The 15,772-nt window shown below is 44.7% G+C and overlaps 1 protein-coding gene across 5 annotated transcripts in view; it reads right to left on the reverse strand.

Annotated features, from left to right (window-relative positions):
* MGRN1 (mahogunin ring finger 1) overlaps positions 1-15,772 on the reverse strand; it is a 47,518-nt gene that overhangs the window by 19,507 nt on the left and 12,239 nt on the right. For all 5 annotated transcript variants that reach the window (XM_042864577.1, XM_042864576.1, XM_042864581.1 and 2 more), the window contains exons 4-6: positions 15,375-15,521; positions 5,795-5,912; positions 1,755-1,821 (exon numbers count right to left, since the gene is read on the reverse strand). In XM_042864577.1, the coding sequence (XP_042720511.1) occupies positions 1,755-1,821; positions 5,795-5,912; positions 15,375-15,521 (332 nt within the window). The remainder of the gene's footprint in view (positions 1-1,754; positions 1,822-5,794; positions 5,913-15,374; positions 15,522-15,772) is intronic.

Raw genomic sequence — 15,772 nt, forward strand, 5'->3', positions numbered from 1 at the left:
ATGAAATGCAGGTCCCTCACTGCAGTCTGAACAGCCGAAGAAGAGATAACAGACATGGCTTCCCTTCATATGCTGTTCATTCAAGCAGCACATATGGCTGAGCAGCACAGCACCTTCCATCCCCTAAGGATTTCTGCACCTTTACTGAGAGCAGTTCCACAAGCAGGAATGAAGAGTGCTAGCGCTGCAAGCTTACATTCTTCAAGGAGCACAAACATCTCCCTGGCAGAAATCAGCCCAAACCAACATCTTGCTGACTGCTACTTTAATTTCCCATTCAATTTTATTCATTGCAAGTAGTCACAAACTAGCTGTCGTTTCCCAGATACTCCAAACACACAAGTCTAGCTCCTGCCCATCTCATCAGTAAAAAAGAACCAGAACACACAGCAATTTCTCCCAATCTTGTTCAAGTGTCACATATTTTTGTGGTGATATTCTATCCAGGAGAGGATTTAAAAGAAATTGTGTTTCCAGGCTATTAATATAGATGACAGTTCACTGTTGGCTAAGAGCTGACATATTATATGCATAAATGTATGCTTCCCATGCTGCCTCCTGCTCTATTTTTGGTCTTTCTCAATACGTCTGACATAAAGTAGAAATACATTGGCAAAAGTTCAACAAATAGTGGAAGTTGTTTTTTTATCCGTGGTCAGGATATATATGTCAATATTATTAACAGCACCTGTAATCAGTAAAAACAGATGCACTCTAAAAACAATTTATTTTCTGTTGCACTACGCTGTGTTGGTCACACTTTAAATTGCTTCCTCCAGTTCTGTTTGCTTGGAGGACTGTAAAATAATGCAGTGAACTTCTTTCACACAGGAAGCAGAGCACACGAACTGCAATAAACAATACAATCTAAAAGGGATTTTCTGATTTTTCTTCAGTTTGGGACCAAAAGTTGCAAAAAGCAGAAGGGGAATGCTGGTCCTGCTGAGCACAACAGCCATCAGTTGTAGGGAACATGTGACTTTCTTGTGCCCCTTCCATCACCAGCGCTCAGAATGAGTGCAAACACACAGAGCCCAAAAGCACACACACCCAAAGGAAAACACAGCACAAGGTGATTAACAATCTAAACATTTACTGCCCACTCTTCTCTAAAAGGGCAGCGTGCTTTAAAAGTAACCAGCAGTATTATTTACCATCAAAAGTCATGCTCTTTTATTAATATCATTCAACTTCCTTTGGGAAAAAGAATGTAATTTTAAAGTGCTGAATTAATTTGTCTGTGGTTGAACAGTGGCCTGAGGATTTAAAAGCCCTTTCTTTTCTTCTGAGAGTTCCTTAGCCCTACAGACAGCTCTAGCTTTCACAAGGATGATTCAAACCTCAAAGAGGTAGAAGATACAAACTCCATCCTTGTGTTACAAAACAAAGCAAACACAAAACAAAAAGAGAGAGGGAATCATTTGTTCCAGTTTGCGCCAGACTCTGGTGGCAGAGCCAACACCTAACCCCAGCTATCCTAAACCCCACTCCAACACTAACTACCCAGCCAATTCTCCTGTCAAAAAATCAAGGCTACCCTTAAAAGCATATCTTTATGTAAGAGTCTGTGATTAGCTCGACTCTTTTAATGAAAGAAAGTGATGGTGAATTCCTGAAATAATTTCATTCTGGAAAGGCTCCCCACAACTTTGCTGCTTGTAAGATGTGTTTGCTTTTGCAGAACGAGGCATCCCATAAAGGGTCACTTAACATCCAGCCAGACAGAAGACTGAGCGAGCATATGCTGTGCTTACCATCCCCTTCATCCACCACTGCTCTGATGACCACTGGAAACACACCACGGTCCAAGTCAAAGTTCAGCTGAGGGAAAGAAACAACATCAATTTAGACAATTGACACCAGGCCTGTCTGAAGACTTGCAATAGCATTAGCAGTAGAAGAATGAAGTTACAGGATACCAAGCTTTCACCTGCAAGGGCAGCAGGCTCTCCCACTAAAGGCTGTGCTACCACCCCAGCTGCACCCATGGGCCTCAGAGATATGAGGCCTCAGGAAGCACTAAAAGCAGAATTCTCTGCATTATTTAGCCCTGATTGATAATTTAGCCCTTTCTGAGGGGTTGGAGAGGCTGTAAGGTCCACTCCAACTCAAGCCATTCCGTGACTGCAGAACAGCAGTACACATTATGTTCCCTACACCACAAAAAAACAACCCTTATTCTTGTATGAAGTTCTTGAAGATGTAGAAAGAAATCTGCAGAACTTCAAGCTCACACTGCGCTTTGAAGAAACACCAGACTGATTTCCATCTCTTGGCATGTTATGAAGCTCAGGTCCCTGACCTTCTAATGGATGAGAGTGAAAATTTAAGAGTTGAGAGTTTCCTTGAGTGCAAGGAAAATAGACTAAATTTCTTCCTTTGCCTTGCACTTCATTAAAGCACTTCAAAAGCTACGTGTGATCTTATACACGCAAGAAAAATACAACCTTACAAACACTGTCCTGTGCCAGGAACAGAAGTGGCTCACATACTGGATTTCTAGTGTTTCTATTAATTACTGATTTGGTTTTCTTGTCTCATCTCTTGCCAAGAGAGAAAAAGGTGTCCTTTCACCATGGTGCTCCAGGCAGCCTGTTTCCAGTTTCCCGTGAAAGCTGAGACTCACTTCAAAGCGTCGCAGGGTCCCTCAGGTGATGCTTTGGGGCCTCCTGATCTTTCCTCACCCTCTGCACCACTGGAGCTGTCATTTCCTCCATTAAGGCTTTCAAAAGATACACCAGGAGGAAAATCTCAGCCATCGCCAAAAATGCCAAACCAGAACACCAGATGGGATGCGAGGCAACCCTCACAGCAAGCCCTGGCAGAGCTGGAGATGGTTCCACTCTGGATGAACTACAGCTAAATGCTGATAACTGCACGTGGACATGATGTATCTTTGCATCCATCCACCAAGAGGCCTCAGCCCACTGCTCACATGGCTGCACCTCTGCTACTGGCTGCATGCACGTGCTCTGGTCTACAACTCACAGTCTCCCATGGGCTGTGTGGGAGCAGAGGCAATCCCAAGCCTACTGCTCTTCTGCCAGTAGTTGAGTGGCTCAAAGGCACACGATCTGAACGTTTTCTAGAAATAGCTCCCAGCTGCATTAAGCACACAACTGCTCAAATATGCATATCCCACTCTAAATGGAAAGCACGTGCTGGAAGATCTTCTGCCTTGAGCCCTGCTGTCTCCGATATTCTTCAAACCTGAGGGTTGCAGATTTTCATTCTCTGTATGACAATTCCACATTTTATTCCTCCTTCAAGTGACCATAATCTCCTTTTAAATGAGCAGAGTAACACAGAGAACATAAAAGCATCATTTAACATCTCAGTACTTGTTAGATTAAACTAATAGGGCTGCTATTTTCTATCCTGTATTTTTGAGCTATTACAGCATACCAGAGAACGAAAAACATCATTAATTGAGGGCAGCTGATTAAGACTGCTGAAAGAAGCTCAAGGCCTTGCTTTGCTTCCTGCTCTGATTTATCACCATAACACAACAGCTACTTTTTGTCCATGAGGAAGAAAAGTCGCATCACAGTAAAGCAACCAACTGTGCTTGCTTTACCATATAAACTATTGCATTCTCAAACAAAAGGCCTCTTTAATGGCTCGTTTCCCAATCATTTTTAGGGGCTTGAAAATAACTGCCAACACAAGCCTTACACTATAGCTCACAAGCAAACCAGTGTGTTATGAAAACAAAGTAAAAAGGTGTTTTTACAAGGTTTTTATAAGGTTTTTCCACATAACAACTCAACATAACACTATTTTCCATTCTGCTGACCAGCCAAGAACTACATCATCTCCAAGTATTAACTGAGCAAGAGCATGAAACAAATGTCTTTTTTTTTTTGACAACACCAACACTGAAGTAGGAGGGCAATTGAACACATAACTGTACACAGCTGAATGATAACAGCCAGCTGTCAGATAAAAGCACTGCATTTCAGGGGACAGTTAAGAAGATTTAGCATTTTACTGCACTTGAGAGAAAAAAAACAAACAATGTATACACACAGCCAAAGTGGGGAAAGAAACTTCTGAATCACAGTGCTTGTCCCACATTGTCTCAACAACCAGAGCCCCCATGAAAGCAATGAAAAAGACCAGAGGATGCAGCAGAATCAAGCAAAGGGAGCTAGAAACTTACTTTTCCACTGCATCTCCCTTCTCCTTTAAGCTGTCAAAGCTGTGACTTTAGTACTCAAATTAAAACCTTGCTGGCAGGAACAAAAGTGAAAACCAAGCTTCCCAACTCTTTAAGAAAGGGATCTGAGCTCCTACTTTCCAGTTCCCTCAGATGACAGAAGGGGTTGAAAAGCAGCTCTTCCAGGCTTTTGTAGGCTGAACTTGTGAAATCATATATTGGCAGAGAAACCAGGACATCAGGAGGCCAGACTCTGCAGGCTCCTGCTAACTGGCACAGCGCTGTTACAGCACACGACTGATTCTAGTTAAAACTGCAACTCCAAGACAATAGCTATTCAATCTTTTCAAAATACATGAAAGATGACTTTTCTTTCTTTCCTTTTTCCTTTTTTTTAATCTTAATTTTTTAATAGGTAGTGTTTCCTATTAGGGTTCACATACACAATGCTCTTATACAAGCCTGAGAGAAGAAATGAGCATTGTATTAATTTTGACCTGGGAGAAGGGTCTGCAGGAACAAGTGTATTAGCAGTAGCTACAGACCAACTCCTGTGCATGAGGAATGTCTCAGGACAGCTCTGCACAGAGGAGGGCAAACAGCAAAGCCTTTCTGCCTTGTGTAACATGCAGGGATCTTGGGCCAACATTTAGAGGCTCAAGAAGCAGAGTTACTGCCTGGACTGGAATTCTACAGAGATACCAAAATTAATAGGACTCCATAGATCTTGCTATGTAGTAAAAGCCACAGAGCTTAATTAAAACCAAACCTTCATCTGTTTGCAGTTACGGGTTAAAGAAAAATAAAAGGATGAAGGCATCCCCTTATTTGGCATTAATGAACCAGTGTGGCTCTGCCCCAGGGGGGAGAATGTCCCCCCACTGCACAGTACTGCTTGAGCTCATAATGCAGGACACAGCCCTAAAACAGAGTAAGACTTATTTTTAGAACAGCAGTCTCCAAACTATTTCAATTTTTCACTCCCATCAATATAACAATTTTGGTCATACACTCCTTGTGTATATATATATATGTATATATACATATATAAATTTATGAATTATCAACGTTTACTGCTGAAGTTCTTCTCACACTCTAATGAATTGTCCTTGCATGTATCCCATTTTGGAGACCACTGGAGTCTGGTCTAAATGACAAGCCAAAAAAAAACAAAAGGGAGAGATGAAGACAGGCCCTTTCAGAATCTTTATCAGCTCTGTCCCAAAGTAACCGGGTAAGACTTAGCAAGTGAACAGGGGCACATTTGTTCCCACAAGTTCTCTGGCTGACAGGGAGAACAAGGCTGCAGAGTGTGGGTTGCTCTGGGAACAGCTCCTGTGCCAATCTCTGCTGTCTCTCTCGTACGCCAGCTGCTGGGATGCCAGCTGATCAGCGTTATCAGAAGTTGCTTCTTTCAGTTTCTTTTCTTCCCTGTTTCCCTCATCTTTTTGCCAAGTTCCCAGGCAGTGTTCATATCTGCTGCTCCCAAGGCCCTGTTTGTCTCACACCCACAAAACGTGCTGTGGCAGCTCTGAGTGCAAATCTTCCAGCCGTATCTCAGTGATACTAAACAGAGGCCAATGCTTCTGGGGCAACAGAGTTGTGGAAAGAAGGCAATGCGAAGAAAAGACTTACCTCGTCATCCTTCCAGTCTGAGAAATCAATCTTGAAAGAAGGCAGGGAGAATTGCTGGCTTACCCCTCTCTTGTAATGAACCGTCTCAGACTGCAGAGAGGGATTCTTTGTGCTGTATCTGAAGAAAGGGGTAAAAGAAGACTTGCTGTAACAAGTGATTGCTCTCTGTTAGGCTCTTATTCATTCACGCCTGTCTGCCTTCCAGGAATCACAAGTGGAAGCTCTAAGAGGCAGAGCTGGCAGGGGCTGGCAGCCATTCACTGGGAATACAAAAAGGGGAGGGAAAGGGAAGAAGGTGAGCATGGAGAGGGAAAGCAGCACAGACAGGCAAGGTCAGATTGGATCATACTGACCTGCCTGGAAACACCGCATGTCAGAGGAGCCTTGGGGTGCAGCAGCCTAGCAAAAGCTACCTTGCTAAATCAAGAGCCAAAGCAACGCTGGCTTCCCACCCAGCACACAGTTATCTTCTGCAGGAAACCCAGGAAGAACGAGGACTGATATAACAGCAGCATCACACAGCAAAGCACTAAGAGCTGCCCTTTGCCTCTGCAGGACAGGACTGCAGTGAGAAACACTACATGGCATAGGGCCATTCTGGAAAGCAAGGTCCATTCAGACCAATTTCCCAGTTCTCTACTCTTCATATGCTTCCCCAGAGGTACACAGCACCAACAGCACTACAGAACCACCAAGCAGTCCTCTATGCCAGCCTCCTAGAGAAGTCACAACTGTCCCATTTACCCAAGGGCCATCAGTGAAATGCAACCAAGTCCCAGCACTGCCAGGCTGGGCCAAATGCCTCTGGGAAGGGAACCAGAGCTAACATCCAGCATCTCCTGCATCCAGAACCCCCAGCACTGTCTGCCCCAAAAAATACATTTCACTACATACAGCACAACTTACAAGGGGCTGCAGTGGCAAAACAGGGTTTTATGCCCCTTTCTGCCACGTGATCTCTGAACCATGCCAGCTCTGGCACAAAGGAGCAGGCAGTGGACTATAAAACAGGGTGGGAACAACCAAAGCTGGTTTTACTACCACAGCCTTTGTGCTGTTGAGCTACTAACACTGTGTTCAGAGCATGTTGACAAAACAGAGAGGAAGATCCCTCGCCCAACAGGCCTACACTGCAGAAAACAACAGACCTCCACAGGCCCAGTGACAGACAAGTCTAACTCCAGCTTTACAAGGAAGATGTTAACCCATCACAATAACAGGATGATGTCTCTCCTACACTAATTCTGAGTTCCAGGGTATAGCTTCATAACGTGAGAATTGGGAGAACACTGTCCTCCAGCCACTGCAAAGACCTCTGAGCAGTCAGAAGCTCTGGTCACTGCTCAAACTTAACTGCCACTGGCCATGATTGACCAGACAGCCTGGGACAAGTGTCACATTAGAACCAAGAGCTCTAGGTTGAGTTTTTCCTTAATTCAAGCTGGGATATCACAAAGTATTCCCTGCCAATCAGCGTGGCATATTTTGCTGATAACAACTCTCAAATGATAAGGTGAACAGTGCTGTTGCCAGCCTTGTAAAGAGCACAGCACCAGAAGATACAAAGGCATTGCTTTGCTGTGGACCAAATCAGTACGGAGTGCCGTCAGGTAAAGCAGTTAACAGAGCATGCACAGAAGCACAGAAAAGACCATCCTTGCTTGTAAAACGATTCTGTACTCTGGAGGACATTCAGCCATTCCAAAATGCAGACACAGTTTACAAACCACCAGCTGCATAAGCACAAGTTGGAAAGCTCCAATTAGTATCAGCCTAAGTAGACTTTGTGTAGGAGCACAGCACATCAGAAGAGGATGGCAATGCAAAGCTCTTCTGCATCAGGCATAATGCCTTCTGGCTTCTCTGAGCAGGGAGCAGGAGGGCTCAGGGAGCTCACCTCCAGAGATGGTGAAGGAAATGTTGTGGGAAAAGCTCAAGTTGCACAGTCAGCCAATAACTGCAGAACTGAGCATCACATCTGATGACTGTGTGTGATGTGCACACCTGAGACTTCACATCTCATAGAATTCTGTAAGACTGGGCTGCAGGATGGCAGAGGTGATTAGTGAAGACACATCTGAGCCTTAATATCGTACAAGAAGCTATTTTACACTAACGGACCTGGATGATGAAATGGGACCGATGCATGTGCACAGACTTTGTAATGGATAAGACACCACAGTCAGCACTGGCTGGAGGACGAGGAGCAGTAATAGCTGCTCTGCTTCCTACCAGAAGCTGAATGCAGCTCTTGCTTTACTTACCATAACTATTTAACACGTATCTCCTATCTTGCTTTTGGAGCTTAATTTCCTCAATCTCCCTAGCAACACCTCTGTGGCAAGGTGTACTTGGTGACTTTCTAAACACACTTTTAGCAACCCTACCACTGCATTCCCCTCTCCAAGCAGAAGGGGAAGGGAGGGCACATTTCCACCCCCAGCTGATGCAGAGCCCAAAGATACCTGTCCGTGCAGGAGGCTGGGTTGAACCAGGCTCCCAGCACCCACACAGCCTGTTTTAGGCCTCCCGACCTGATGTCAGTGCACAGAGCTCGCAGGGATGCTGCCTGCCCTCCAGGGCTCATTAGTCAACACAGAGATTTAAAGCACAGTTATTAGGATGCATTTTGCAGCTGGGCATTAAGAACCTGGATACCAGATGATGATGGATACTTAATTCCTCTCAAACCAAGAGAAAAAAAAATAGGTTCTCCATTGGCATAATCTGCCTTTCCCTGGAAAACTGGTGGAGTTCCAGCAACCTCTGAGGATCCATGAGAAGATGGTCTTCAAGGCTTGCCACAAGATCAGCATTAAAATCTGAAAGGCCATGATGAAGATCAGGACCATCATGTGCTCTCTTTTCTTCTTGCCAAGGTAGATGCATTGATAATACATTATCCTCAAAGACTTTTCTGAACTGCTCTACAATAGTGCTGCTTTACTGGAAGCTCTGACCCCATCCTTTGCATTTAAAGCACGGTGTGGGAGAGATCAGGATGACAGATCTTTTGTATGTGAATTACAGGGAGAGCAATTGAGTGAAGTTTTATTTACTGAGTTGTCAGGCACAATGAATAGAGCATGCCTTTACCTAGCTCCTTTTGTGGCTCCCTCAAAGCTTCCCAGCTATGTAGAGAGGCACAATTCTCCCTGTGCAACTGGGAAGGAGGGGAATGACTTATCTAAGGTGACAACAAGAGAGGAACCTACTGCAACCGAAGTGCAGAGAAGAGAGTGGAGGTCAGAGATGGCCTGGATGCCTGACACAGGCAGTGCTTATTGAAGAATATAAGGAATCCAAGAAACCAACTGAAATTATTCCCCAAATCTCACTCCCTGCCCTCAGCTGAGAAGCACTCCCTACCTGCATGCAGCTGCTCAGTCCACGGCTCAAACAGACCAGATTTGCTACTGGGCACCTGTAGACCTTAATTAGCTCCCAAAGCACAAGGGGCAAGATGATGTTTGGGAACCCCTGGCTAGGCTAAGTGAAGTTGCTGTTGCTACACACTCATTAGAGAAGCAAGATGAGCATGCAGGGGAGTTTCCCTCTCACTCCTCCCCAGGTCGGTGCCTGGGGAAGTTTACAGCAGGGCACCAGTCCCAGCTCTAGAGGGTACTCAGGAACCAGCTCTCCTGCTACTGCAGCGTGCAGCTGCCTGGCAAGTTCTGCATCCTCAGTGAAGGAGCCAGTCACATTCTGCTGGTGTTCAGAGGGGCCAGGAGTTGATGTGGAGCAAGTACATTGTTCCCTCTCCCTTCTATCTGCATATTTCCATTTTATCTTTGGACAGGATCTGAACAAGTCAGCTTCTGGGGAAGAGGGAAGTTGAGCAAGTGTCCCCAGTAACTCAAAGTGATTTTTTATTGATAAAAGAAACACTAACAAAATGTAAGAAGGCTGTAGCACTGGTTCACAGTCAGAGTTAGGCAAGATCCAGCACCAAGAAACTCCTACACAGTCTAGAAGTTGTGGGTGCTCAGTTGGTGCACTGCAGTCACTGTCACACACACTATTCTCCTCTTCCTCTGCCTCCTCACAAGATTTGGTTTCCAAGCCAGGCCAGGAAGAAACAAACACCTTACCATGCAATGAAACCCTGCCATCCAGATCCTGTTCCAGCACCTGCAGCCATCTCACTTGAGCTCATCGCAAGGAAAGCTGCACTCCTGACTCTAGCCAGGCTTCAAAGATGGCAACTTACAGCACAGCAACAGAGAAAGGCACAGAGGCCAGAACCCTTATTAAAGACAGAGGGCTTGTCTGTTCAATGAAATCTACACAATTTAGCTTTTCAGCATGTGAACTTTGTACACTACAGTCCCTTGGGGACTGGTGCCTGCATAGATCAAAGCAGGCTTTGGCTGTTAAGGCTTGTGCCTAGCAGAAAAAAGCTCTGCCTCTGATTTCTTCACATTGAAGAAATCTTCTCTGTGCAAAGAATTCATATTAATCACCACAGTCCACAGCCAAAAGCAGCATGAGCACCTTTCAAAGGCTCTGAACAGACAGACAGAGGCTATTGATTAAACAAAGGAATATGAGTGCTGCTGTCCCTCCTTCACAAGCTTTAGTGAAAACGGCCATGCACTGAGCTACACATTTCAGTTGGATTGCATTTGGTGAGCTACCTATTCGCATCTCCACATGCAGACAAAACACATCACGTACTGCAGTGTCACATCCACTTCAGTTTGGAAGACAGCGGTAGAATGTTTGTAATCTGTAGCAGACATTGCAAAACAAGCAAGGAAATTAGACCAAAAAAATTCCAGCACACCCATTTGTGCATCAGCAGCACAAACAGCATAATCCTGAAGGGTGAAGACCAGCAGAGCTAACTGGTATGTTTTCATTGTTTTCTCCTTATAATAAAGAAACATAGCATCAGCAACATTACTAGGATAAGAAAGAGTACCATCTCTGTCCAAAGAGGAAGGTCTTTGTCATAAGAAAGCACTGCAAAAACATCTCTCACGTCACATTTATCAGCAGCTCATGATCTGCGCACATTGCTCCTGCCCTGAGAGCTGGCTGCCTTAAGTGCTTCCAGCTGGTCTGACTCCCTCCCCTGAGGAAACATCCACTGCTGCCATGTTAGAACTGCACAACCCTTCCTGCTAGTCAGCAAGATACTCACAGCTGGAAAAGTCCTGGGGGCCCTCCCAGGAACCTAATATGTGCATATCAAGGCTGTGCCAGGAAAGGAAAGGATAGATTCACTGAGCACACAAAAAGAGAATGTGTGCATCTCTTTCACCTGCTCCCAAAAGCATATTTGTCTCCTACAATAAATCTGAGGGTACAAACACACAAACCATTCACTGCAGAAAAAAGCTGGCTATAAACTGAAAGTCCTTCAAGTATTCTCTAGGAACTGTTAGCACTGCAAGCAATACAGACTATCTTATCATTTCTCTGAGGGACAGCACAGACTTACAAGTGATCGCTAGCAAGTAGCTGACGCAGCTCACACATCTGTGTGCTTGTGCCTCCCTATGCTAAGGCAGGCATTCTCATCCCTTTCAGCCAGGTCCCATCCCAGTCATCCCTTGCGCACCTCCTCTCTGGCCTGCCCTTAATCTCTGTGCTCCACAATTTGCCAAGCAGATCAAACCCAACTGCTCCCTAATCCTCAGTCTCTAAAATACCCTCCTGACCCAACACCCCCTGTTCTTCCTCCAACCAAACGTCCCGTCAGGGCAGTTTCTCAAAATGAAAGAAAATGGACACAACCACAACACATAAAACAGAGGATGACATGGACACCAAACTGTTCAGAAGCAGGTTGCCTTTAATTCCATGCTGTTAAAAAGGCTCCAGACATAGATAGCTCTGGCCTGTTATGCTCTGGGTTATTCACCAGCTGCTCCACCAAGAGCTAGCATGTTTTCACCTACAGATTCTTTAAGCACACTCTACCTGGACAAGAGATACTCAGATAGTCAGAGCAGTGGTGCCCTCCAGATTTAAACTAATACCCACGTTGTTCAAGGGGCTGCTACTGTATGTGCACTAGCACCAGAAAGTACTGGATATTTCCCCAGATACATACATACGCCATCTTCACACTTTATTGGTCAGCTACAACCCCATCACGGTAACAACAGCTTGCTGTGAAATTCAGAGCTCAGTAGCTCAGGACAAGAGGTAGATAGTGGTTGGGAGATGTGTTACCAAGATCTTGGCTGGGAAGCAGTACAGCTGAACACATCTCCCAGCATCAGCACCTGGGAGTGTGCTGAACACTCTCTAAGGCAGGTCAGCACAGGCAGCATAGGCTGATGAAGCCTGCAGCTTTTAGATGGAGCCCAAGCAGTTCTAGGAGGAAGACTCCTGGATTGCAGAAACGCTTCCCTCTTGTCACAGAAACTGGCTATTCATAAAGCCAGGCCTACAGACCACAGGCAAAGGTGAGCAGAAGCTTGACAACAAGCAATGCTTCATCTCACTGAGAGTCTCATCCCCTCCATCCTCCCACTCCAAATTGCATGAACATAATGATGTTCCCAGCTGCAGTTTCACAGCAGCAGAAGCACTGATGCTATCAGGTTCGGATGCTATCAGGTTCAGCAGTTCCTCCAGCAAAGAAGCAAGAATAACTTGCCTAGCACTTCTAAGGAGCCATGCTGCAGCCCAAGGACTAGGAGGAAATTTCTGCTTTAGAAAATGGTCCAGAAAGTTTCTCCCATTTTAGGAATCAGCATCAATTTAGAAAAGTGGAAGAAAAAAAAAAAGTGCCTTTATAACAAAGCAGTCTTCTTCCCAATCGAGTGCTGGACAGCAAGAAATGCAGTTTTGGGTTTACACACAGTGCAGGGCAACTCTTGCACACATTTGTTACTTAAATGCAGGTGTCAGCACCAAGAGAAATTGAGAAAAAGAGAAAAGTACCACCTCACGTGGAGCAAAGCTGCATTCCTGCTAGTGCACTAAAAAGGCACTCTTACAGTTTACTCTACTTACAGCTTTTTCCCCACTAGAACTTGAAAATAATAAATCAAAGTAATTATAGCACTGTCCTTTCAGAACTGCTTTGCAAAGCTGAAATCAGAGCTTCAAAAGGTTTTTACTAGCAGCCAGCAAATCCAGAGAAGCAGAGATGCCTAATTTGGGCAGCTGCACTAGCCCCAAGATGTGCTTCATGAGCCACTTCCACATGGAAAAACTGCCTGGGTTGAATTAAAGCAGCTTATAAAGTCTATATTTGTATCTCACTTCCCCCAGCCCCTACTACCTACACATCTGCATGAAATCAGGATCATGCCTTCAAAAAGTTTACTGGCTTCTAGTGCAGCACCCCACACCCCATTTTTCTATAACATTTATTGTGCAAGAACTCCAGAGCAGAAATAGACAGTTCATCAATTCTATGCTATGAGGAAATTAAACTATGATTTATTAAATAAAAGGACAGCAGTGGAAGCAAGAGCTGGATCCAAGTGCTTTGACTTTCAGCATGAAGGGTTAGTGCTCTGGGAACTGCTTCCATCCCTGAGGGCAACTCAGTCACATCAGCCACATGTGGCAAGGAAATGAGCACTGACCACAGATCCTGGTTTCATGCAGAGGCAGGTAAGGTTCTCCTTCATCACCTGAGCAGAGATCCATCTTTTGGTGAACATGGACAGGGTGGATTAAAAACTTCGTATTTAAAACAATATTTTTTAATCTGAAGTTGACAGTTATGTTACCTTTCATAAACTGTACCTAGGAATTCAATTTAACAAGCAATTAGGTAATTCATGTTTGTGGCATAAGCTTTAAAAAACAGATGGCAGACCAAGAGGAAGCCACTGGCTTAATTGGTATGAAATTTCAGTAAAACAGCATCCTTTTAAATGAACCAGAAACTGTGTTTTCCACCTCCAATCAATGGGCAGAGTTTTGAGAGGACAGAGTTCCTAGTTACAGAAATGCACAGAGTCCAGAAACAATAAGTTCTATGCAGTAGCTACAATAGCAAATCCACCCTGGCCACGGAGGCCTTCAGCTCTCCCCATTAGCCCATAACAGTTTCCCTCTTGGGATGAAAACCAAGGAATGCTCTGCAAGGCAGCACAAGGGAAACTAGCTGCCTGTCCACGCTGTACCTGTATTAGGAAAAGAGGACTTCAATCTCCAAGGTTGCCATTCCAGCACTTGACTAGCACTAAATTCACAGGAAACCTAAGGACCTAAGAGACAGAACATGGAAACTTCATCAGGATTTCTAAGGCATCCTGCTGCATTCTATTTAGATTCAGTTTCTCAGAGCTGGAGGGATTTTCTGAGTTTGTCAGGAGGGATTTTTCAATCACTTAAAAGGATCAAATTAATTAACTTAATTAACTTAATTAACTAAGCAGTCACAATCTTCAACAGAAAAGAGGGGCCTAACAAAATCCTGGACCAGGACATCCTCCAGTTTGGAAGAAAGCACATCTGGATGGGAGCACTGAAGGTGTCTCATTTCTAAAGCCACCTTATTCTGAGCATCACTGAGATGTTTATACTTTGTATAAAGCACATGAGCCACTTTATGGGTTGTCACACGTCTTTCTCCCTGCTGAAACCTGTACAGATCACTTAAATAAGCCACGACTTTACCCCCAAATCAAGAGCACAACAGCAGAAGCCATCAGCACTATGTGCACAGAGCTCCTGATCAGCCAAAAGCCTCTACTAGAAAAAGCCAAGAGCTTTTGCAGCCTTTACCCATAGAACAAGAAGAACTTTTTGTTCCATGCTTACTGAAGTCTGCAGTCATGTACCAGCAGCTCAAGTGTGCCCAGTGCACACAAGGAAGAGCAAGTTTCAGCCACCACAGCCCTCAGTGAAGAGAGGAAATTTTTGTAATCTTAGAGACAGGCACACAGTGTTGATTGGAATGGTTTAAATGTGCTCACTTAGATAAAAAGGCTTTGAAATCTGCAGAGATACATTACTACAACGAAATATGTGAGGAAGATTCCACAGATCACACCCTGACCACTCTTTTTACAGCGAGCCAAAGGTTAGTCTGTACCTGACAGAAAACATACAGGCAAGGTTTCTGGGCAGAAAATGTTCCTGACAGCCATTTTACAATACCCCCTGTTTTGAGGTAGTCATTTACCCCCAGATGGGACTTTGGATAGGTTTCAGTTCCTCACGGACTCACATGTACTCGTCAAGCTGAACTTCTCTTTGGTGGCCCAGATGCTCCCACCCCAGGGAACAGAAAAATCTATCCAGTGGTGTGATCTGGAAAAACAGATCGTATTTGAAGAGCAGGGTATTTGCTTCTGAAATGTTGTAAATCATCTTGCTGAAAAAGCACACAGCTGTGAGTTCCTCTCCTTTGTTGCACACAAAATGGTTTCCCCACATCCAAAAGACAAACCAATGTGGGAACAAGAGAGGAAATTGGTTTTGCGGGGGAAGGAAGTGAAAGCAATATTCAAAGCTACCAGAGTACATAAAACAGAAAGAGAATCCACTTTCCATCATCTGCAGCAGCACTGCTTCACAGGCAAGAAAGGAAAGATGTTTGTCAGGCTCCTCACCTGGGAGGTTCTGTACCCCTCCAAATGCCCACAAGACCAAGACTTACACGGCCATGCCACCAACAAACTCCTCCGTAGCCTGGCAGTAGATTGTGATGGCAACACGAGCATCTGCATCAAAAGTGAACTCCAGGCTGTACAGGACTTTCTGCTTCCCATTCTCCTCTGTAGGACTGTCCACATCATCCTTATACCTGCAAAAGAATGCCGAGGATTAGAACACATTTATGAGGTATTTCATAGCCATCGAGTTCACTCTGGAAATCAGAATAAGAGTACTCCAATGTAAGTGCTCTGGGCAGAAAAGTCATCATGGGCTTCCATAATGCCCAGGAAATTTCTGTTCTTTCCTCTGAGGAAGGTTCTTCCAAGATTTTTCTGAAGTTATTGAAGTGAATTACATAACAATGATGTTGAGAAACCTCATCCAGTCTTACAGCCGTGG

This window comes from Lagopus leucura, unplaced genomic scaffold (genome assembly GCF_019238085.1).
Source record: "Lagopus leucura isolate 7727_CA_CO unplaced genomic scaffold, USGS_WTPT01 Super-Scaffold_760, whole genome shotgun sequence".
Classification (NCBI taxonomy): Eukaryota; Metazoa; Chordata; class Aves; order Galliformes; family Phasianidae; genus Lagopus; species Lagopus leucura.